This window comes from Actinia tenebrosa, unplaced genomic scaffold, assembly GCF_029948245.1.
Source record: "Actinia tenebrosa isolate PJP-AT-01 unplaced genomic scaffold, QUT_ActTen_1.0 PGA_scaffold9__36_contigs__length_13948895, whole genome shotgun sequence".
NCBI classification, from domain to species: Eukaryota; Metazoa; Cnidaria; class Anthozoa; order Actiniaria; family Actiniidae; genus Actinia; species Actinia tenebrosa.
In genome coordinates, this window is record NW_028292586.1 from 13,798,894 (window position 1) to 13,822,770 (window position 23,877).

The 23,877-nt window shown below is 35.3% G+C and overlaps 1 protein-coding gene across 5 annotated transcripts; it reads right to left on the minus strand.

Annotated features, from left to right (window-relative positions):
• Positions 1–300: 300 nt before the first annotated feature.
• Positions 301–19,796, minus strand: LOC116290181 (uncharacterized). 5 transcript variants are annotated; one of them, XM_031697177.1, is made up of 7 exons: positions 19,323–19,796; positions 19,196–19,246; positions 18,169–18,221; positions 3,866–4,130; positions 3,688–3,765; positions 3,535–3,606; positions 301–3,372 (listed from the first exon to the last, which is right to left on the minus strand). In XM_031697177.1, exons 4-7 carry the CDS (start codon positions 4,123–4,125, stop codon positions 1,866–1,868), a joined length of 1,917 nt encoding a protein of 638 aa, XP_031553037.1. In that variant the 5' UTR covers positions 4,126–4,130; positions 18,169–18,221; positions 19,196–19,246; positions 19,323–19,796; the 3' UTR covers positions 301–1,865. The 5 variants fall into 5 exon arrangements, with proteins under 5 accessions (XP_031553037.1, XP_031553038.1, XP_031553036.1 ...); XM_031697178.2 differs by lacking the exons at positions 19,196–19,246; positions 19,323–19,796 and having other exon boundaries at positions 18,169–18,278; XM_031697176.2 differs by lacking the exons at positions 18,169–18,221; positions 19,196–19,246; positions 19,323–19,796 and adding an exon at positions 12,031–12,194.
• Between the last annotated feature and the right edge of the window lie 4,081 nt (positions 19,797–23,877).

The window sequence follows — 23,877 nt, forward strand, 5'->3', positions numbered from 1 at the left end:
ACGTGACTTAATTGAGCGACTGATAAGTCAGTCTTCTATTTGATTATAGAGGCTTTGTATCATTACGTGATGGCAGCCATGAAAGGAGGCTGGGACAATAGAGTCGTTCTCCCCTGGGAAACTGATTTCTTTTTCATGTAAATCAGATCAGACCAGATTCAATTGTTCCTGCCTCCTGTCATGGCTGCCATCACGTGATGGTACAAAGCCTCTATTTCTAGGATCTGAAACCAGAAATCAAGATACCTCCAAGATCCCTCAAGCTTCCTAATGTCAGTTGCCCCCCCCCCCCCCCCCCTTCCCAAGTCAAAACACGGATATTACAGGAAGTGACGTATAATGATAGTAACTCCACTTGGACGTAATGTTTTCCCTCAAGTATAACATTTGTTATGCGAAACGAAGCTCTGAAACGCTAATGGTGGACAGAGAAATAATGATCAAGAGAATGACGGGAAAGACGTTGCGTCCAAGTGTGATTGAGCCCGTAAATGATATTTACACCATACAAGTATTTTTACAGAACTGTAATATCTAAATATATTTAATATTATCCTTACAGCTATAAAACAGTTTAAAATATCATACTGGACAATAAGGTATTACACTTGTTAGGACAATAATAATAAAGCTAAGCTGTTTATTAAAGAGATAGGTAGACGCACTGTGACGTGATCTTTGATTGACTAGCCAACCTAATGGCAACCCTCTTATTCTAACACCGGCTATTATATTACACCTTTCTTTACATGGGTTCATAATTTGTTCATTATTCATCAGTACTCGATGCATTCCAAGACTACTGATGCAGGGTACGAACCTCGCTTCATTGAATGGTTCATGTTTGAGTTTAACCAATATAAAAGGCCCAATCACCATACTAAGTATCCTAAAGATACGGTATTACGACTAACAAAATAGTGGAACTTGTCGTGCAACACGCACGCAGAAAGTAGAAAGAGCTTCTACGTTTTCTATTGTTTTCTTTTGACTATTACTCATGCACAATTAGAACTTGTTTGACGAGCGGGTATTAGTCAAACAAGACGATTTAAAACTTAACACAAGCTATGATAAATAAAACAATGATACCCAAGATATACCATAATGCATGGCATTATAACATGTCTCAAAAAAGGCCTATGTTATATCATTTGGTTGAGGACCTTGAGATAAAATATATTGTACATGTTGGATCTAAAGTTTCCATGTACTTCAAGTTTATCATTCGCTGCGCTCGTGGTTCCACTTGAGTTTGGATCATATGCTGACGTCATTCCATGTTCGATAAGAGTACAGACCATAGAAAAGGAACCTCGATTTGTTTTTTACCACACAAAAAATTCACTAACATGCATTTTTCCGAGGTTTTTTTAGTGATCAAAAACACCAACGGAAAGAGCGTGCGCTCGTTGATGTCAGCTTATTTGTCTGTCCTCTTATCGATGTTGCAAATTAGCCAATCAGCGCGCGAGAAATTAACAATTTGTGGTAAAATATAATATATACTGGACATGTTGGATCTAAAATGTCCAAGTACTTGAGATTATAACTGGACATATACTTGACATATATACTGGACATGTCCATACCAGTCAAGAATAACCTTACATGGATCAGTAAAAGACAATGGAGTAATGGAGTCCAAAGGAAGACTGGAAACGACCTCGTGATCCAAAGGGTTGTGGGAGATGACACGCAACAAGACCTTGTGGTCTAATGGATTGTGGGATTTGATAAAATGACGGAAGATGACCCGCAACACTGGATCGTCACTAGCCTTCCTTGAATATCACCTTAGAGATCCCCCTTACTCCTGTCTTGTGAATGGTTTACAAATACCCCAATCGCAAGGAAGTATACGATTATGGTGCTTGCGACTCCATGTTACTTAATTTATACATTTCTACTCGAGTTGGCTGGGATGTTCTCACTGAGCTATCAGACCTAAATGTCGTGAAAGCTTTGCACAAATTGTTTAAGAAACAATTGCGTGCGCATTTTTTGACCTCCCGTCGAAACTGCCGCTGACGATAGGCGCACAAGAAAGGATTCAAACAGGAGTTGATACAGAGACAGAAAACTGGCATCCAATAATAAATGACATAGCGCCAAGTTGCTGCGCTGTTATCTCGTATTTCAATTTTATAGTGAGTTTTGAATACATAGCTGAATACTACTATAATGATCATGGGAATAGCAAAGAAAATCATGTTAGTGAATATTAACAGCGATATTTTCTTAGCAAGAACAGCATCTCTGCGAACACCCATGCGAACACTCGAGCGACGTACAAACAAAAATATCTTACCATAGAAGGGAATATTAGCGAGGTAAAGAGCAACAAGTAAGCCAAAGCTGATTACACTGTCTTTCACCTCAGTCACAGGCAGAGTACACAGTAAGGTGGGGGAGTACACTATGTTAGAGGATGTAGGAAACAGAGGGGTAAGCGCGTAAATAAAAGCCCCAACCCAGCAAAGTATTAACACTAAAAACGACAATCGACGACTGAGTTTACGATTCGGATCCATGCAGTAGACTATGGATAGAAACTTGTCAACTGTCAGCAAAAGAGCAGTGATCACTGCAACTACTTGTCCCAAGGTGAACAGTACGCCCGCCACAATACACAGTCTATCAATTTTCCATGTAGTCAAAAGTTTCTCTTCAGGCTTTCGATTTAACAGCCCATTAAATATATTCATTTCAGCGATTATAATGGCATATACACCGACTAACACGTCACAAAACGCCATGTTTGATATCAAGAGCATAGAGTTAATCTTACGCATAGACGTTGAGTAAAGATAAATGAATATGATGGAGAAATTTAGGATTATAGCTAAAGCTCCTAGCACATATGCTACATAGAAGAGTTTACCGGGGAGTACTAGTGGATTATCACTTGGGAAGTTAAAACTAGTCGCCATACACAAGTGCCCCATTGGAACTTCATTACAAGATGGAAAGAATCCCTTCTTGTTCAAGAATGTGTTTGCCATTTCATTTGATTGTGAGTTACCCGGGGTAATTCCAGGACCTCCTGGCCCGGGTAATCCTGTCATGTTACCTTGATTGAAGTCGGGTGTAGGTTGAATGAAAGAGCTATTAAAACCATTTCCCCCGGGTCCTCCGGGTCCCGGTGGCATGATTTCAGTGGTGTTGCCCATATGCAGGACGTTGGTCAGCGTACAGTTGTAGCAACTGGAACTCCAGGTTACCCCCTTAATTACACGAATGGAATGTACGGCAAACACGTTATCGCTTGGAAGCCAGGGGGAGTTGCCTGTGACATCTAAATACCTTAGGGAGGGGATGGATCTACTGATATTACCCTTCCATTCTTGGAGGCTAATGAAGCTGAGATCTCTGAAAAAGAAAACAAGCGAAAAATGTAAACAAGTTTGGACATGAAAACCATGGTTCGTGAGGCTGAATGAGGGCGCAACATCGAGGTTGTTATCCGTCACTGATTGGTAAGTGTGCATCTAGAGTGAATAGGATTGTCAGTGATATTAAATTACAACTTACAGCCATTGCAAACTCTCAAGTCCCATGAATGCATCTTCTTCGATCAGTTTGATGGGATTTCTTTGTAAAGACCTTTAAGTGTTAATAAGATATGATGAAGTTAACGTCTGTAGAAAGAAAGGAGAACCAGCTGAAATGAACGAATTTACTCACAATGAAAGAAGATGAGAAAGGTTTTGCTTTTTGAAGAAGTTAGAAGGAACTGCTGTCAGATTGTTGTTAGAAAGATCCCTGAAAGAAAATTAACAAAACCGGCATAAATCTAGGCAAATGTAGATTTGTAATAGAAATTACAATTATGTTAACTAGAATGTATGCAAATAAAACTTACAAAGACTTGAATTTTGTGGGCAACGCCCATCGACGTGGAAGGTGATCAAGTTGACAACGAATTGTTATCAAATTATTTTTGTTCACATAGCAAGAACATGGCTTCACACAGACTATGGTACTGATGGTAGAGTTAGGCTGTGCGGTCGAGGTGTTGGTGGTGTTAATTGCTGTGGTCGTTGTTATATGTAATGGTGTCGTTGAGCTACCACGCATAGAAGGAACCATGACAAATGAAAAGATACACGCAAACAAGTACATTTTGTCTGAAAAAAACAAACAAACACATTTTCGATACTTAATAATCTGGTCCACCAGATATCGGCGCAGGGAAAAACTTTTTTTACCATAACTTGGAAATTTCTCGCGCGCTGATTGGCTTAGAACCATTGTCGATTAGAGGCTAGACCTGCTTGTGCTTACGACATCCGTCACGCGCGCACTGAGCGAGTGGATGCAACTGCTTTTTCAAACTATTTACTTGTCTTTTTGTTCATTTTTTTCGACTTTGCTTTGGCAAAATTAACAAATCGAAGTCTTTCTATGGGTCTGTACTGTAATCGAACATGAAATGACGTCAAAAATGACCCAAACTTTGCAGTGAAACCACTAGCTGCGCTCGTGGTTCCACTTGAGTTAGGATCATTTTTTGACGTCATTTCATGTTCGATTACAGTACAGACCCATAGAAAATTGACTTCCATTTGTTAATCTGGTAATAAGATTCTTTAAATCAGTATTTTCATATTATTGGGGTTAGCAGTAAGAAATCGTTTAGGGATTACCGGTAAAGAAAGAAACAATGATAAAGAAAATGACATGCGGCATGGAATAGGAAAACATAATGTCTAAAAATGTTGGAAATCATTATCACAGATCCCCGAACCACAAAGGTGACACTATACACGTAGTTCGTCAATTATAACCCTTATCTATATATTGGAGTAATACATGACATTCAGCATATGGCCCTCGTCGGGACTGAGACAGGCGACTTCTTTCACTTTGTATCTAACCTCGAACATTACTCGAACTCTTACTAAAACAGGTTAGTTAAGAAGGGTTATTTAGTGTAAGTTTCGGCGACTAAAATGTATATACAAGGTTTAAACAAGGTAATATTTATTTACAAATCATATATATATCATATAAATATATCATATATATATAATATATACCTAAATATATACCTAACCAAAACATTTCTGCAATTTTACATATATATATATATGTCTTTTGTTCCTCTATTGTTTCGTATCTCGAGATATATATATATATATATATCTGAAGTTACATAATTGGTTTGGTTAGGTGTGTATATATATATATATATATATATGCACTTGATTGCAAAAAGGTTGTAGTATAAATTTATACATATATCTAATGAGATGCAAGATATCAAATGAGATGCAAAACTTAAAAAGTAACTTATTTGGTCTTATTTATCTTCTATTGTATCAGAGACATAGTATTGCACAAAGTCAAGATAAAAAAATATTTTGCACAAAATGCAGTGGCTCAGCAATCGTATTTAAGCATGTTTTACGTTCTGCATCTCATTTGATATCAGGCATCTCATTAGATATATGTGTAAATGTATACTACGACCTTTCTGCAATCAAGTGTATATATATAAAGAAATATTACGTGTATAATCAAGTTGTATGCCCACAAGTAACATTTACTCTTACAAATCATTAAAAATTAGATGGACTTTTCTAGAACTAAACATATATCTCAACAATTTTGCGGTATTTTTGAACTCGACTAACTTTTACAGTTCAAAATAAGCTATAAAAATAGATTAAAATGAAATATCGAGACATCATGTAATGACTGATTTACGAAGATAGAGTGGAATTTGTATTTGATAACTTTCATAATTGATGCCCTCACGGAAGTGATCAAGTCATCAAGGTCCTTTTAGCCTCGTATCGCTATTTTTCAGATCAAAACGATCAAAGGTGCCGCGAAACCTAAACCCATCTTTGATTCGTGTTAAGAATATAAACGATTGAAGCTAATGGCGCATACCAAGGAAGAAAATAAAAATCTCCTTTAAATAAAGAACGAAAAATTAAGAAAACAATTACAAATTACTTTTTTGCTTTACAGTATTCATTCATCGATATTGTATATACCGGTATATTGCACCGACGAAGCTCATGCCTAGTTTGTAAATTAGAAAAGAATATGAACTGATGGTGTAAAGTTAGAGTATGAATTATCATTGCCATTCACACCGGAGCCTATAGAGTAAAGTCATTACACAACTCGACCGTTATTTAAAGACCTTTGAAATTCTGTATAATCGTGCTTAGAGTTTAGCTTTAGTCGGGCAAAGGGTTTGTGTTCGAATCTGAAGACGAATAAAGGGAATTTTCTGCCAACACTAACTTAGTCTAACCTTTGTTGGGGACCCAATCTGTTTGAAATCCGTCAAGGGATTCTCTGCTCAACATTTCATAAACGTGCTTTTTTTCACAGCTGTCGGTCGCCTTCGCACATAACGAAACAAACTGAACGATTTGGAGGTAAAAGGTACTTATCAATATCATTACGTCAATAAAGGACGACCCTGTGTTTCAACAGCCCCTTCCATGACCCAATAATATTGATTCTCCACCTAATCCACAAATAACCTAGCTATATTATGAATTAACATGGCGGTTGTGAATGAGCAGTGACCTTAATATACAGAGCCTTTAAATTGATACATGTTTGATTGGGTTCATGGTAATTGTATCGAAACATTTAGAACTCCTGGTGAGGTTATAAAGCGCTTTATTCAGTAACAATCTTTGGTTGGTAATCCTGTAACAAAATCGATTCCTTCCTTGGTGTTACTTGAGATGTAAAGGGTTTCATATTTCCTGTGAAGCACCGGGTCATTTATTCTGCTTTAGCTCAGTAAAAAGTACATCATGCAAGGGATGACATGGTAACGTTTGGAAGGGAAAGGAATCTTTGGTCTCTGTTTCCAGTTTAGCGTCGGTGTGTGCCTCGTACATCATTTTGCATAGTTAACTGACAATAAAAAAGCTTATCCAATAGAATTGCAGCTTCAGTGCAGACGAAATTGAAACCCCCTAAGTGACATTCTGGCAGGTCAAAGTGAGGCTTTTCCAATAATTGATTTATAGTATATGAAAGCGAACCTAACGCTGTGTGTAATCATCGTACCTTTATGTAAACTGGTCTTTATTGTTGGAGAAAGTCTCTAGCCCTTCACCTTTTACGAATGTTCATGAACAACACTGAGCAAACAAACAAACAAACATCGCGTGATCTGTTCTAAAGTAGTGCTATACTTAGTATGCTATATTGTGTAATCGTTAAAGTGCATATAAACCCTAGTTCAATACTTTCAGTATCAATGCAATATTTCTTGAATCGAGTGTTGCGCCTTGTGTTTATACTTATACTTTAGTTTTTACTTCTAATATGTTAATGACTGTGAGACGTCTTTGAAGGATTGGTTCACACAAACAGAATTCAAAGAGCATTATTATTTTAGTCATGAAGGCTATTGTAAAGTCGTTTCCACATACAGGCCATCATTTAGTATTACTCTTAAGAGTATATATACATATTAACGACATTAGATACCATAGGGCAATTACATAGGGACTGCCAAAGGCGCGCGCGAAAAAAAATGTTCTAGTGCATTTTTTTATCGATTTTTTTTACTCTTTCGTAAAAAGGAGGACATTATCTTGACCTCGATTTAAAAATAATTATTTAATTTTTACGATTTTATTTTCACAATTATATCTAAATTAGGATCCCTGTGGTATTACTAGTTCCCACAAATACACCCAAATGCCTACAATGACGTCACAGCCTTTAAAATATTGAAGGTATAAACCTTTATAACTTAAAGACGCCACCCTCAAATGAAAAAATATTGTACCATTACTATTGCTATTCACTTCATGTAGAATAATTACTGAAAGTACTGAACTAGGGCTTATATGCACTTGATAACTCTCAAACCAACGGTTTTCAACATAAAACCCCAGAATTGCCAAGAAGTTATCTTGCTCAGATGAACGTTCAAGAAATGGTCATTGCAGCGAATGTGATAATAGATGTCTTCCATTTTCTGTAGTTGTGAAATCTTGTCTCGTTATTTTTTCTCGCTATCAAATTATGAATACCCTACGTGGCCTGTTATCTTAAAGAATATATTAAATTTTATAATGAGCTTTTTGAAATACCTTTATTTTAGAAACAACGTGAATTAAATGGGACCAATTTATTGATTGTTGCTATTTCTGGAGCAACAGTTTTTATTTAAAGAATTGTTGTCAACGTTTCGTTCAAAGCGGTATATTGGCATTAAATATTATATTTCATATTAAACAGATACTGGGGAACTAAATGGGAAGTGAAATGGGAAACAAAATACAAAAAGCAAATAATTGATTTTTTTCATTCAGAAATATCAACAACAATCGATGTAATGTCTACATACTGAATGGATTCACATCATATCAGCATCTAATGAATACACAATAAACTGAATGAGAAAAAACCTTCATTTTTTTAAACTAATGTAGACCCTGAGGCAGAAGTAGTTTGCTCGACCTACACAATCGAGGATAAAAGGAATTTTGTAGTACTTGAATTTCAAAAAAGTTATAAAATGAATAAATGAAAAAACTAAGTCGAAAGATGAAAGAAAGAAAGAAAGAAAGAAAGAAAGAAAGAAAGAAAGAAAGAAAGAAAGAAAGAATTAAGGAATGCCATAAAAAAAGGAATAAAGATCAATAGAGAAAGAGAGAGAGAATAGAAGAGAAATTTTTGAGTTAGATTCTTCGTTATCTCGTATTCGGCGAATTCGCACTGCCTTGAACATTTTTTTAGAGTTAGATTCTTCGTTATCTCGTGTTCGGCGAATTCGCACTGCCTTAAACATTTTTTAGAGTTAGATTCTTCGTTATCTCGTGTTCGGCGAACTCGCACTGCCTTGAACATTTTTCGAGTGAAGAAAGAAAAAAGAGAAGAGTGAAAAAATCTAATAATTCCAGAAGAATTGTCGGTGAATGGACACAGACATGTTCAATGAATAAAAATCTTTGATGCATAACATGACTTACTTGGCAATAAACAAATTGACGCATGAAGTAAAAGAGTCTTTTTGACGAATGTTTTTGCCTCAGCTGACAGAAGAAATCAGTTGCTTCATCATCTCGTTTAAGTAATGCCTAGATAGAACCACGCATGTGCAACAAACATGTCATCTATGACTATTTCTCTGAATTATTTTAGCATTTGAAAACTGAAATAAGTTTTATAGTGATTTGCTGTTGACAGTTTGGGGAAAACACGACGAAAAGCTTTTTTTTATCGTGAAAAAGAACGCGCAAAGCAGAAAAAATTAAACGAATTTCTAAAAATTCGATTGTTTCAAAATGCACCAAAATACTCGCGTATTTTATGAACTACATGTAAATCGCTTCTGCGAAAGACAAACATATTCCATACTACAGTGAAACCATGAAAATAAAAAAAGATGAATAGAGAAATCCCAGATGCTTTACCGATAATTTAAAGCGTATTACCTTGAAAATAGTCGGTCAGGTAAAGAAAGCAAAGAAATTACTCCGGATAGGAAAGAATAGATGTATCATTGTTTGTCAAAAGCTTATTTCTTAGCACAGATGAACATATGGTTTTCCTCCAAAAAGTACTCCATTGAAACAAATATACTTTGTTTGGTTACTGAGCCCAATATAATATGCATTTTTGGCATTCCTCAAGGCTATTTTTTATTAGTTACCGTGGCATTTCTTTTTCAAAACGACTTCCTTGCAGTTTTATAAAATCTAGACTTGGCAAACAAAACAACTATTTTAATTAAAAGTCGATGATTCTGTACTTGAGATTTTGATTACTAGAACCTGTAATCCGGTGCTTGTGAAACATGTTTGACAGATATCATGAAAATGAAATAAAAAAAACTCGATCAAACTCTATTGTATTCCTTTTACTTTCGTTAAAAACAATTGGGTATCGTACACATGTAAATGTATTAGTTCTTTTTTTAACAATACGGTTCCTGATTTAAACAAACGTTGTGCCATTTTAACCACTGGTTGGATTTTTGATACGCTTCTCACCGTTAACACTAAATACAGCATCAGCATTTTAATGATTACATGTGAATATAAAAAGATGTCTGTTATTACAAGGTATATTTATAACGTGATATATTACGTGATACCATTAAGCAATTTCGTCTCGGTACTAATGGTTTTTGAAGATAAAGGTTCACGTCAGTATAGATAGTAGACCTCTTCGGCTCTGACGTAATGTTTTCCCATTTCAGACCACATGTCATTCCCTAGAGTATCATTTCTTCGGTGGCACATGAGAAAACACATGAATATGGATACAACTCAAACAAATAATCTTATTCTCAAGGGAATGATACGTGATCTGAAATTGGAAAATATTACACCAAGCCGAAGAGGTCTATTGACAGGTAATGGATGAACTGAATACCCCCAATATGGACAGCCCGTGTCACGATAGAATCTTGGTATTTGATTCACAGAGATATTGTTGTAGTATACTTAGATTCGACAGTCAATCAGCCAATCAGTAACGTAGCCTAGTGTCTTATTAGTTTAGTTTTAGTTATAGTTTTCATAATTGTAAATATGTTTTCTAGTTAAAATCATCTTAATATGTATTAAGAGTTGTAATATATATATATATATATATATATATATATATATATATATATGTAATATTATAGCAGTAATATAATTAGTGAAGGGAATACCCTGTTTAGATAAAGGTTTTCATTCATTCATTCATTCAATTACATGGAATCTGACGTGACAGTCAATCAGCCAATCAGTAACGTAGCTTGGTAAGTAAGCCGATTATTAATTAATCTAGTGAACAAAAGTCGAAGACAGGGTGATATAAATAGATGGAATATAATAGATGGTTTATCCAATCAAACGCATAGTTAAAGTAAATGTAAAATACGATACTATTTAAGGTGCCTAGCCTATTGTTTCAGCTAAACAGTACCGATTTGACTAGTTCTGCGCGACGATAGCATCGGGTTTGAAGGCATCTTCATTAGTAAAGGCGTCGTAATGTAAGCTTGATAGCAATTTAATCTTACGAGCATTAGTGGACATTGCCACAAGAGCTGATATTGTTAATAAGCCAGTAATTAGGTTTATGTCGCTGCAAACGTGAGACACGCTTGGATAAACGAATTTTAAGAATTAAAGTCTGTGAAAAAACGTCAAGTAAGAGGCGAAATAAAATATAGATAAATAAAAGGTAAAATGAAATGTGAAACTCAATCAATCTTTATGCATGCTACCGTGAACGTGCGGCGAAAGCATGACTTTGGATTTTTCAAGTTCGTTTTACTAACCCTCGACTGGCTACCAAATTGAACTAGACAAGACATAATGCATGTAGAAAATACAGTAATCAGCCTTGACGTAGAACGAAAACAGCTGTTTAGTAAATTTATTCGTTCAAGCAATTTTGTCAAAGCTGTGCTTCAAGGCTCGCAATCGAAAGTAACAGCTACGATTCTCTGGGTTTTGGTCATCGGTTACATAGACTCCATATTATGCTGTTCAATAGTATAGACTATATCTGTAGCCGGAGAAATTTCCTTAATAATAACACACAAAAATTAATATATCTGAAGTAAAAATGTTGCTGTGTTTTTAAATCAGAATTCGGTTTCCGGTCGGTAATATAGAATGGTATTTGTAGATAAGGCTTACATTAATGCTAGCATTTAAAATGACTTAATTGATCCTATATCACTCATTATTAACAAAATTGAATGGTTTAAAAAAAATTAGAGTATATGTTCGAAAATTCAATGGCTGAGATTTTTGGAGCAAAAAAAGGAAAAAACCTGTTACTGAAAAAAGCTCAGAGGATGAAGAATAAGGATAGTGACACTCTCGCGACTGAAAAGATAGAGCGAATTGATGTACATATATGTATATATAAATAGATTGTAAAGACTGAAAAATATTCAGTATTTAGTTACTGTCTGCAGAACTTGAAATGCCCAAGAATGGTCTTGTTAATAACGAGGCTATATATCTTACAACACGCAAAAAACTATGATAAAAAGATACTAACGAAAAGAACCGATATTCTTACCTTTTTGTATTTTTGTATTAATAGGTAAAATGTAGTTATTACGTCGGCTTCATATAGCTGTGGATACTACCTTAAACATTCATTAACGCGAACAAAAATGCTGCAACGAGCTATATTTATTGGTTGGACAGCATTAAAATGCTTCCGTTAGTATCACACGATGTCATCGTCGTTTGGAGTGTGAGATAACATTAAGAGCTTCCGTACGTAGTAATGTTAGCAGTGATTACCCGCACACTTGCGACTAGCCGGAACGTGACGGACACAATAGGACAATTAATTTATCTTGTTTGACGACTAAATCACTCGATCAGAATAAAGCATCAATCCTATTATGATAATATTTCCTTAATGGTCAATAAGCGGTCCATGAAGTATATGTTTTTATCGTAGTCATTTTTAATATTTAAGAGCTAGTGCCAAAACACAGCATGTATTGTTGAACGATATGGTTAAATCCAAACAAACGCAGTTAGCTAAAATATATGTTTTCAATTGATTGTTCTGTGATTTCCAGTTTAGCATAAAAAGCGTCATTTATGTCGATCTTGATTTGCGTCCCGATCAAATTATCGTAAGCCAATTGATGATAAGTTCATAATGACTTTGAACTGACGTCACCTTTTTAAATGGAATAAAAGGCGGGAAAAAGGACAAAAATGTAGAGTGTTCTTTGGATGACGTCAGTTCTCCTTGAAAATGCGTCACTTGTCCCTGCTCCGCGGAGTGGACGACCACAGAATCATTTATTATCATCAACGAATCAGAAAGCAGGGGAAAAAAACAACAACAACAACAAAACAAAAAAGACCAAACTGAAATCCACGAAGAAAACATGCAGTAGCAACTTGAATCAACCAATCAGAAAACAGTAGCAACTGGAATGGAATCAACCAATTACAAAGCAGTTGGCCAGCTGGAATTCCTCTATTTGAATTAACCAATCAAATTGTATTGGAAGACAGGTCTTAAGTCTTGCTCTCATAAAATATTAGAGGAATAAAAGAGAACACAATAACCATTTAAAGACAACTAGCGTGTACACGAGTACTTTTGCCTGTGTCTAATAGCAAAGATATTTCTTATCTGTTGATTTATCTAATCAACTTCGCTCCCAGACTGCTGGAAGGAGAAGTTCCGTGGAAGTCTGGTACCCAGATTATCCTTTGTATAATTACGAAAGGATTAATTAAACCTTATACTCCTTAGTGAGATGGCCCAATTATGTGGCTACATAACAAACAGCTCTTCCACTTGAGAATTTGGTTTCTATATCTACATGTAGAAGTACTGCAGATGTCACGGGAAAAGCAGAACGAGCTCACTTTAGTGCACTAAAACGTTGTAGGTGCTGCTCTACAACACTCCCCAAGTGATCGAATTCTATGCTTAGAGCAACCTAATGGACCGAAGTCCATTTTTCTTGTACTCTAATTGGGTTAGAGGGTATCACGTGAACGTTAACAAGTTTCGATGTTTTCCCTGTAACGGCTTTAATCAAAAAATCAAATAACTGCTTTTTTTTTCTTTGACACTTGGTATATAACAAAACAATTATTGACTTGAACCTCGGGAAAGCAGTGTGTTTTGTGGTCCCTCGGCTTCGTCTCGTAAAACATCGCCGTCTCGGGATCACAAAACACACTGTTTCCCTCGGTCCCAGTCAATAAGTGTTAAAAGTAATTATTTATGAATTGTTTAGCTGAATCAAAAAAGCGCAAGGAAGTATTTCAAGCCGATTATAAATAAGTATATCAATATATGGCAATGGAACCTACTGTCGTAAGCAGGTGACACTGAGGCGAAGATCCGAGAAAATAATATTAAAATGCACGACGGTATGAAACATGCACGCACTTTGAACGAATTGGGTAAAACAAGGCCGCTGAAGAACCATTTTCAGGGCGAACAATGAAAATCGAATGGAAGGATACTTAAACAAGATGGATGGAGGGATGAAAGAAAACTATCGAGTATGTAATCAGCAAATTCAGCCAGTTCTCGGAACGAGCCATAATAAAATGAAAGTTAAGCGGAAAAAAAAAATCCTTAACAACCCGCCTCGTTTATCGTTTTTCTCAGAACGTCAGGAAAAGAAAGCAGGGCTAATACTTTTAGCAAGTAAAGTAAAAACAGTCTTACTTAGATATCGTCTGGCAGCTCTTTACCTTGTAAGATTGAGTATAGAACTAAACATCAAATGATTTTAAAGGAATTGAATAAACAAAATTAGGAATACACCGAGTCCAGTCGTATATTCAGTTTATAATATACTTACCGTGTTAGCTATGGCTCAGGCTCTAAGCTTTGGGTTCAAATCAAGATCAGCTCAGCTTTTCAACCAAGCTGTGGTTTGGAAATGACGTCAGAATGAATTGAATTGTAATGAAGTCGAAAACAATTACCATGATGAAATTATAAAACATGCAATGCTTATAAATGTACTAAATAATAAAGAACTGAAGTAATTTTTTTGTTTCTAGTGGAAAAAACAGAGCGACCAAGATAAAGTCCAAATAACACATAAATGTACATATATATATGTGGAATAAAAACACCCATCGAAATTGCGTAGGACGAGAATTGTGGCCCCGCGCAAATCATTTGAAAAACTCAAACAGGAAAAGAACGGTTTCCCTTGTGAGATAGCCGAGATTTGAAGGTCTGATTTACAGGTATGAAGTATGCGTGAAGCATATTCAATGAGATCTGGTATGATCAGTTATTGGATTTGACAACCCTCGACGAAACTAATGAATGAAAACCGTTTGTGAGGTATTCAGAAACCTGAAAATGTAAATTGTTCTAAGTTTGAACAGATTCTTTATTTGCGTGCGAATCATCTACAATTCGGCTTTCAAACTTTTGAAGTGGGCGAGATTAATATCTTATGTTGAAATAAAATTATGTATGTCAGATTGAGATACGTGAGTTATAGAATCTGCAACATAGTGCAGTGTTATAAACATACTATAAATATATTTATAAAATATTTGAAATATAATGTGCGCTGATTGGCTGGCTGCCCGTGTTTATATCAGAGGACAGAGGCACGCTCGCGCAAAATCATTCAAAAATAATATATCTATTTTTACTCAGTAAGGGTCAGTATGTTGAGTCCAACACGAATTTAAATATTAGTATAGATGCCTTATTTCACTGATCAACTGTTTTGATCCTTTAGATTAATCTCTACACCTGTACAATTATCTACTTTGTCAGATATTCATATAATAATATCAGTCTAGCTATTTTTGATATTTAACTTTCAATCCCAGCTCAGTGGGATATGTTTTCTCATGATTTCCATCAGTTCATTTGAAAGATGTTCGACTAGAATTGAAGCAAGCTATCTGCGCAGCTGGTATTTAAAAAGTCAATCAAAAAGGTTTGGTATATAATAATGAAATAAATACGAGAGAAACACCCTAGGAACTAAGAAAGTAAAAGTATTTTAGGAAAAACAAAGTTCAATATAAGAAACAAACTGCTTCTTCAAGGAATAAACAATTTTAAAGGTAGAAAGAGCACGAGACTAGATATATAGATATATATAATAATATTTATAATGTTGACATGTTTCGGCATTGCTTGTGCTATATATATCCTTATTTAAGAGCACTTAAAGCACAGATGATGTCATTGTTCCTATACTTGTTGTACCACATTAAACCCATCAACTGTTTCTAAGAGATCACCAGCCTTAGGTCACGCCATCAGTTATCAAGAATAAGAAGGAAGGAAGGAAGGAATTAAGGAAGGAAGAAAGAAAAGAAAGCCGATAGGAATAGAAGGAGAATTTAGACCAGGATAGGATATGGAAGGAGAAAGAAGAAGGAAGGAAGGGAGGAAGGAAAAAAAGAAAGAAGGAGGAGAAAAGAAAAGAAAGGAAGAGGAAGAAGAGGAAGGAAGAAAGGAAAGGAAGAAAGAAAAGAAAGGAAGGAAGGAAGAAGGAAGGAAGAAAGGAAGGAAGGAAAGGAAAGGAAGAAAAAGAAGGGAACGAAAAAAAGAAGAAGAGATGCGAATAAGAAGGCACGGGCCTCCTTACCTCCCGAGGAACTAGAAAGGACCACAGGACCTGAACGACTGAAACTTCTCCTCCGTGCCCGACCCCCCCCTCCGTCCTTGGTAGCTTATCCTCCTTCGCCCTTCCTCCGGACGTCTCCTCTCCCCTTCACTGTCCGGTCCCTTCCTTCCTTCCTCCTTCCTCCTTCCTTGTCCTCCTTCCTTCCTTCCGTCCTCCTCCCTCCTTCCTTCCTTCCTTCCTCCTTCCTCCTTCGCCGTCCTCAGGCCGTCGGTCGCCCGCCGCCTCAGGCCGGCCCAGCATCGTAAAAAAGATTAAGAAAATAGTTGTTAACAAATTATAAAAAAAGATAATGTAAGATGAGACTACAAGTAATTGATGTTAAGAAGACCGAGTACATGTTTAAAAAAATATGTTATCTATGCATTGAAAGACAAATACCAATGAAAACAGAGTTGTTATCATGTCATAAAGATGCAAAAAGGTGAATGGAAATAAATATCCCTAAGATTAGTAAGAAGAGATTTAGTCTATCGTGTATTGAATCAAGATAAGGTTAGAGCAACACTATACACATGGTCTTCTGGAAGGCTTATCAAAGCTAAGAGCAAAAAAAACACTTGAAAGGTTTTTTAAAACATCTATGGAATTGAGGATAATGTAGCTTTAGGCATCATCACGGCTCAACTAAAACTTGGCCGTTTTTTTCGTTCGGCCTGAGAAGAACTTACTTTTTTGTTCAAATTAACAAGATGGCTTTTCCTTGGTCTAGTCTTATTACATGAACCAACTAATGATGTACTTCAAGTACTTTTAAAGCTATAATAAATGAAATGAAGGAAAATGGTCGTGAAGATGTAGAATCGAGTAACAAGAACTATAGAGCACTCAACCACTAAAAACTTTAATGGAAACTGATGAGTTTGAATATATTTTGTTGACATCTCGCTCGAACAAAATTATCATAAGATCAGTGTTACTTAAATAACACCTAAAATAGTATTTAAGTTTGCTGGAAGTAGAACTGACGAATCACCTAAGAGTAGTGAATAAACCATGATACTCATAACTTTGTTTTAGTAAAAGCACAAAAAAATATTTTATATCGATGGAAAACAATTCAATTAACCAACTTTTAGGCTTTAAAATCCCCCCAAAGGTGCGGGGGGAAGAAAAAGTCACCGACAAATTCAGTAATATAATTGATAACACACTTATTGAAGAAAAAAGCAAAACTGGTAAGTAACTGTTATAAATAACGATACAGACCCCAAACACTGACATACCATGGAGTAAACAGGATCATAATGTTATTGTAGCAGGAGAAAAGTGCAGGAACCGTCTGTACATTAGCAATCCATTTACAAAGCGCAAACTATAAGGCTATCAGTCCCGTCACTGACAACAATATTCACAATATATCAGAAATAAAGAAAAAAGGTTGCAATGTGTGCCAAATAATACTCTTGCAATCCATTCAATTCTTTTCTGTTCTCAAAACTCTGAATGATAAATGTTCTTACACATATTGTAGGTCGATTAGATCCTGAATAATTTGAATGAAAGACATTATGTTTTTGCCTATTAAATTATCTTTCATTAAAGGAAAAACAAAACACGTGTCAATTTATAGACCTAGAGTGTTTGTCTGAACGTTCTGGAAGATGGAGACCAAGATATTCCGAGATCAGTTCCGTTATTGATTTCCATTTTTACCAACGCAGTTACTTGACAACTATATTTATTTATATTTAAACACAATTTTCAGCACAATCTAAAGATCTAAAGAAGTGGATGGTGGAATCTATGATGTTTTCTTCCCCTAAATACGAATATCGCTCTTAAGCTTTGAATTTAGCTAGCTCGTTTTTCTGCGCTTGCGCTGTTCTATTCAGAATTTCAACAAAAAAAAAAAAAAAACAAAAAAAAAAAGTCAAAAAACAAAAAAACAAAAAAAAAAAACAAAAAAATAAAAAAATTCAAAAAAACCAAAAAAAAAAAAAAACAAAAAAACAAAAAAAAAAAAAAAAAACACACACACACACACAAACAACACTAAAACACATCAACAATAATTAATTTGGTAAGACTTTAGCGCATGCGTATTTTGTTACCTTCGTTGTTCTTCTTTCTTTGAATGTAGTGGATTAGAATCCAAGTTGAAGCCCTGTCATTTAAATAAGATGACCTTATTCACCTGTGTTACTGTGTGATGGTAAATGTCGTTATTAATAGCATTTACTGCAACAAACACCCCGATTTAATAATGATTTGTAAACTACTCGTCTGTGATTGGTTCGTTCCAGGGATTTCCGTATGATGAAAGCCGAAAAGCCCCTGGAAACTAGGCGAAACATAAGGCTGGGTAAAGTAGAGGTTATGAATGTAAATCCCTTGTTGTATTGCTGAAATAAGTGGATTATTCTCCACTGCAAGTAACCATCTGTCATGTTAATCAAATGAATTTGTCAGATATTGGACATATTTCCTCGCCTTCCAAGAAATCAGAGAGTTTTATCCAAAAATACAAATTAATTGAATAATGAAAATTAATATTTAACAATTAATATGGTTTAATGACGAGCACAACGTTCAAGTGGGTAGTCAGTGTTTTACGAGCGGCGCCTGCAAGTGTTAACGAACAGCAAATGTTTGCACAGCAAAGCCAACACGTCGGGTCAAGTCTTTACACGATCTACACGTCACTGACATCCTGATCGTTTATTATATCATATCGGCAAGAGCTAGTTATTTCAGTAGAGAATAAACAGATAAGAATAAATATGAAATAGAAAGTTATATAAGCCATTTGTATTCAAAAAATGAAAAGCTGAAACAAGACTGAATGCCAATTATTCTACGTACATTTTGGTAACAAATTAGGAACAAAAAATATATAAAATGGGGAGAAGGTTAGTTATCTTGAAAATCGAACACAAAATTATGTGAAGGCCAGAAAAATACATCATGAACAGAGGCAGATGAAATGCGGAGAAACCAGTGATTTGACATAAGAGCATGATCTTAAAAATGTCGTTCTTCGTTATTCAGTGTTCTTTCAACCAGCGTTAGTGCTTAGTGGACCCAATTGCATCAAAAATAGAAACAGAGAAGGATAGAAATATAACAAAATTAACTCACCTTGTTACTGACTTTAAATCTCTAATTGATTGCAAATTTAATATCTTTTTTCTATAAATAGAATCGAAGCGAAACAAAATTAAAAACGGTATCTACCGTAACAGAAAGCAAGCTCTGTAGTACTTACCTGAAAATGTCATTAAAACCAATACGTTTTTATACGTTTTTTTTGTCTCTTCAGCAACCAAATCTCCTTCCTCTACATCCAAATGGATTTCTTTGAATCACCACCCAAACGCTTTCTTTAATAGATAAATAATTTTCTTTCCGCCGCCACCCAAATGGCTTTCTTCGGGCTAGAGGTTTCGGCTAGGAAATCGAACGGCTTCTTTAACTTGACAGTAGAATGGGTTTCTTCCAACAATCAAATGGGTTTCTCCAAAGGTCTTCAACACTCAAATGGTTGTTGTTGTAACTTGTATTTCGATCGAGGGATTCGTTGCCGATGATTATCAATGAACGAATTGTTCATGATTATTGATGAGAACAAAAATCAAGAAAGCCTTTCTATATAGTCTAGTAAATAAACGACCAAACGAGTGTTGCATTAAGCTATCTACTATCTACTTAGACCTCCTGATAGAGATAACCATTTGTCATAAACCTCGACAAGAGAACAATGTATAAAGACAAATGCTATTTTGCACTGATTTTGTAGGAATACGACGGATAATATTTTTTTAAACATATAAAGAGGAAATAGAATCCTTTAATATTGAATTTCAAAGATAGAGTGCCTCAAGTGCTAGAACTTGTTTAATATTCTCAGTTGCAAACACGAACATACGACGGCACTGATAAAAAGACCATCTACATCTCCATTACGTGATATACCTTTTCTTTTATTCAGAGGTTGTTCGTATTTCCAAAGTCTAGGCAATAAGAAGGACAAGAAAGAAAAAAAGAAAGAAAAGAAAGAAAAAGAAAGAAAAATTGGAATTAATTTTGGGGTTTCCTTCAAAACTGTTTACATTATAAGCACGCAATACAATCTTAAATATACCTCATATATCACACGTAAACTAGCTCATTATATTAAGCATCACAATATTCAATAGATGAATAAACAAATAATTTTTAAGTAATTAATTAAAAGGAAGCTAGGTGCTTGTAGCTGATAGGTAATACAACAATAGTTGCTGAGAAGCTTGGTAGTGTCAGCTTTGAGTCCAAAATAACATGTTTGTAGAGAGGCTCCTGAATACCCTGTCTAGCCATCTAGCCTAAAGCTTTTTTATCCATTTAAACAATATTTAGTGAAAACATATTACTTTTATTCGTATTTCTAATATCGCATGACATGTCTGTGACGTTTAGATATCTGTCGTGCGTAAAAAGTCTTAATTCCTAATCCTGTACAGTGGTACAATTTCACAATTCGCTCTGTAATATCAGGAAATATTAGAAATATCTTAGACCTTATAATACTGGTTGACCATGTATTTTTATCTGGCGTTAAAACCCATCAATTGAACATTTACGATTAAGAAATTTCTGAGCGCATGTTAAGGTTTGATAAAAATGCCACATGAAGGTTTTCGTGCAAATCTGAGTGCGGGCATATTGTCGTTTCTAACTCGTGTAAATTCAAATGAATCCAACTTCATTAAACGGCTTTAAAACATCAAAAAAGTATTACTGTAAATCAGGAAGCGACACTTTAAACAAAAACGAAACAATAGCTATTTAAGTAGCATAAAAAGAAAAAGAAAACGTGAAATTTTCCAAATATTGATTGGCGGAAAAGACAGACAGACAGAGATAGACAGAGGGAAAATGATGTTTTCCAGTGTCAACTAAAAGCTTCTATTTCACTCAGATTAAAAGTAGTCGCCGGCTTTTGGAAATGGGTTATTTTTCGAAGCATTTGTCTCAATAACTAGGGATTAAGGTCAGGTATCTGTCAGACATTCGAGAACTTGTAATAAAAAACATGCGTCACAAATTGTTTTTGCGTCCACAGGCGTGGTCAGGCGAAATACGTCAATTAAGAGATCATCGAGTGCGCTTTTTTACTTCTCAGTAATTTTTTGAATTTATTAGCTAGCATCTAACTCAGTTAAATGACGCCCTTACGTCTAAATGAGAAACAAGACTTTGTGCTTTTCATATCGGCTTGCGATTTCTAGTAGAAACCACCTTTCAAATGGTAATATAGAGCCCCGAAACGGAAAAGATAGAACTATGCATTATATAGAAATATAGATAAGTTATAGTGCTTGGGAACGAGGTTATTCCGGGTGAAAGACCCTTGGAAATAAATTCGGAAAAATTAATTTCCGACCTCGCTGGGAATCGAACCCACGACCTTCGGAATTATGTCAATACATTTTGTATGACTATATATCAAAACCAAATCCTTCACCTCTCTTACGGACCCACATTTGAACTAAAGGGCAATTTTCGTTCATTGGGGAAGGTATGTACGTTTACTATGCCACGATCAAGAGAAATCAACTTCAATTCCAAGTAATCTTCCATGATAATCAGTGACGAATATAGTCTTGTTCAAAAGACGTTACCTTAGTTCAGAAAAGCTTGAATCCTCCAAACATAACAAGCGTATACAGGAAATGATCTTGAGACATGAAGCAGGCTCTCTTCCATTATCATTATTAATTCATCCTTAACTAGAAAACAAATTAATTGAAAATAGAAATGAAATAAATGCAAAAATGGATGAGAGTGGATTTAAAGTTATTACTCGATTAAAAGCTGACAAGGTAATTACAGGAACGAAACTAAAACAAAGATGAGTATATAGAAGGTTGATAGTATTAATAAGTACACGTGGGAAAGAAAAAGGCTTAGGGGTGGGACTATTTAATAACTGAAAAGGAAAACTGAGTATATAGAAGGTTGATAGTATTACTAAGTACATGTGGGAAAGAAAAAAGGCTTAGGGGTGGGACTATTTAATAGCTGAAAAGGAAAACTGAGTATATAGAAGGTTGATAGTATTAATAAGTACATGTGGGAAAGAAAAAAAGCTTAGAAAATTGGGATCAAAACTCATACGAAGGTCTAGTTTTTGGCGCTTTTGGCCATTATCAAATTTCCTCTTAATAAATAATAAAAGAATTTCGCTCTGATTGGTTGCGGGTTGCGCGCACTTTTCATTTCGTCAAATTGTGTTAGCGTCGTCAAATGTATCAATGTACAACTGCACAGCAAGCGCTTGCGTTTTCTTCTTCATCAGCAGTTTTACCTATATGAATCAATAGCTTATCATATTAAAAGCCCTTCGATAACATAGGTAATACTCGTCGATATAGCTTGACATTAAGACTCTAAATGTGTGATTTACAACTGATGCTTATCCACAAGATGTTCATTATAGGTTTTACTTACCGGTTCCAGGGCGGGGCACAATGGATAATGTTCTTGTTAGAATCGTCTCGATAGCCCAGAGTACATGGTAGATACTGTGATACTCAGAGGCAAATGTCCTTATCGAACATCGACCTATAGCGGATAACCAGAACGCATCAATACCAATACAGATATCCATCACGTAGGATATGAATTAATGTGGAGGCAGTGTTTGTCAAAGTGAATACCAGAGGGTATTGATATTTAACACTCTAACGGAAGGAAAGCATCTTAGAAATATAAAACATCCGCGCGTTTTAATAACTCAGTTGATTTTGACGAGTATTGAATGTTTTGAAACGATAACATACGAATGCTTAAGCTAAAATATCTCTAGTATAATATAGGCACTTAAAATATCTACACACTGACATCTTTTTCCCCTGTTACATACAGTTAAAAATAGCCTTAAAAAATCCCTCCCCACGAAGCCGCTAGACAAGGAAAGGCAAGGCGAGAATGCCATTCGTGAGGAGGGATATTTTATGTATGCAGTGTGCCCAATATTAATCTTTAAACCTGTTAATGATCAGAAGGAACGAATCCAGACAATGCCAATAGTGACAATTTGCATTCTATAGGTTATTTTTTATTCTTCTTCTTAAAACTGTTATAAAGGTAGATTTATAGATCGAGTCAGGGTGTGTCAACCAGTTTTGCTCATAAGAAAGCATAAATTTCCTTTGCATGTGTGGGGGGTGGGGGTGGGGGTCTGCTTTGGTTGCTGCATGATTTCATTTTTCTTCTTTTTATTATTATTGTAAAGCTCAGAGGGATTTATATATATCTGCACAGCCTATATAAATTATAAATAATATTATCATTCTTATCATTTATTTATCACGTTGCACTCGTTTTGCTAGTTACAGGCTTTTTTACCTTGAGTGATTTGACGAAGTTTTGAAGAAACATCTAGAATACTTGTTGCTAACTTGGTTAGGATCTCATTCCTAAGGCTGGGGGTGCAGCCAAAAATAACTAGGATCTTTGATATCTTGTCTTTTAACTGATAAAAGACAATTGAATGTAATAACAATAAGAAAACTAATCCAAATATGTCAAATGATGTGAAATACGTAGGAAAATGCCACTTATTTGTTTACTATCTACCTGGTGTGTATTTACATTGACTTTCATTATCATTTGAATCAGGTGTTCCACAAGGATTAGTGTTGGGACCTTCAGCTCAGATTGGTAATTTTTGAGACCTGGGCACTCTAAAATATCTTTTTTCAAATAAAGAGTAAACATTAGTTGATTTTTTTTTACAGTCAATAGCTTATCAGGACACCACTATATTTCTGCAATCG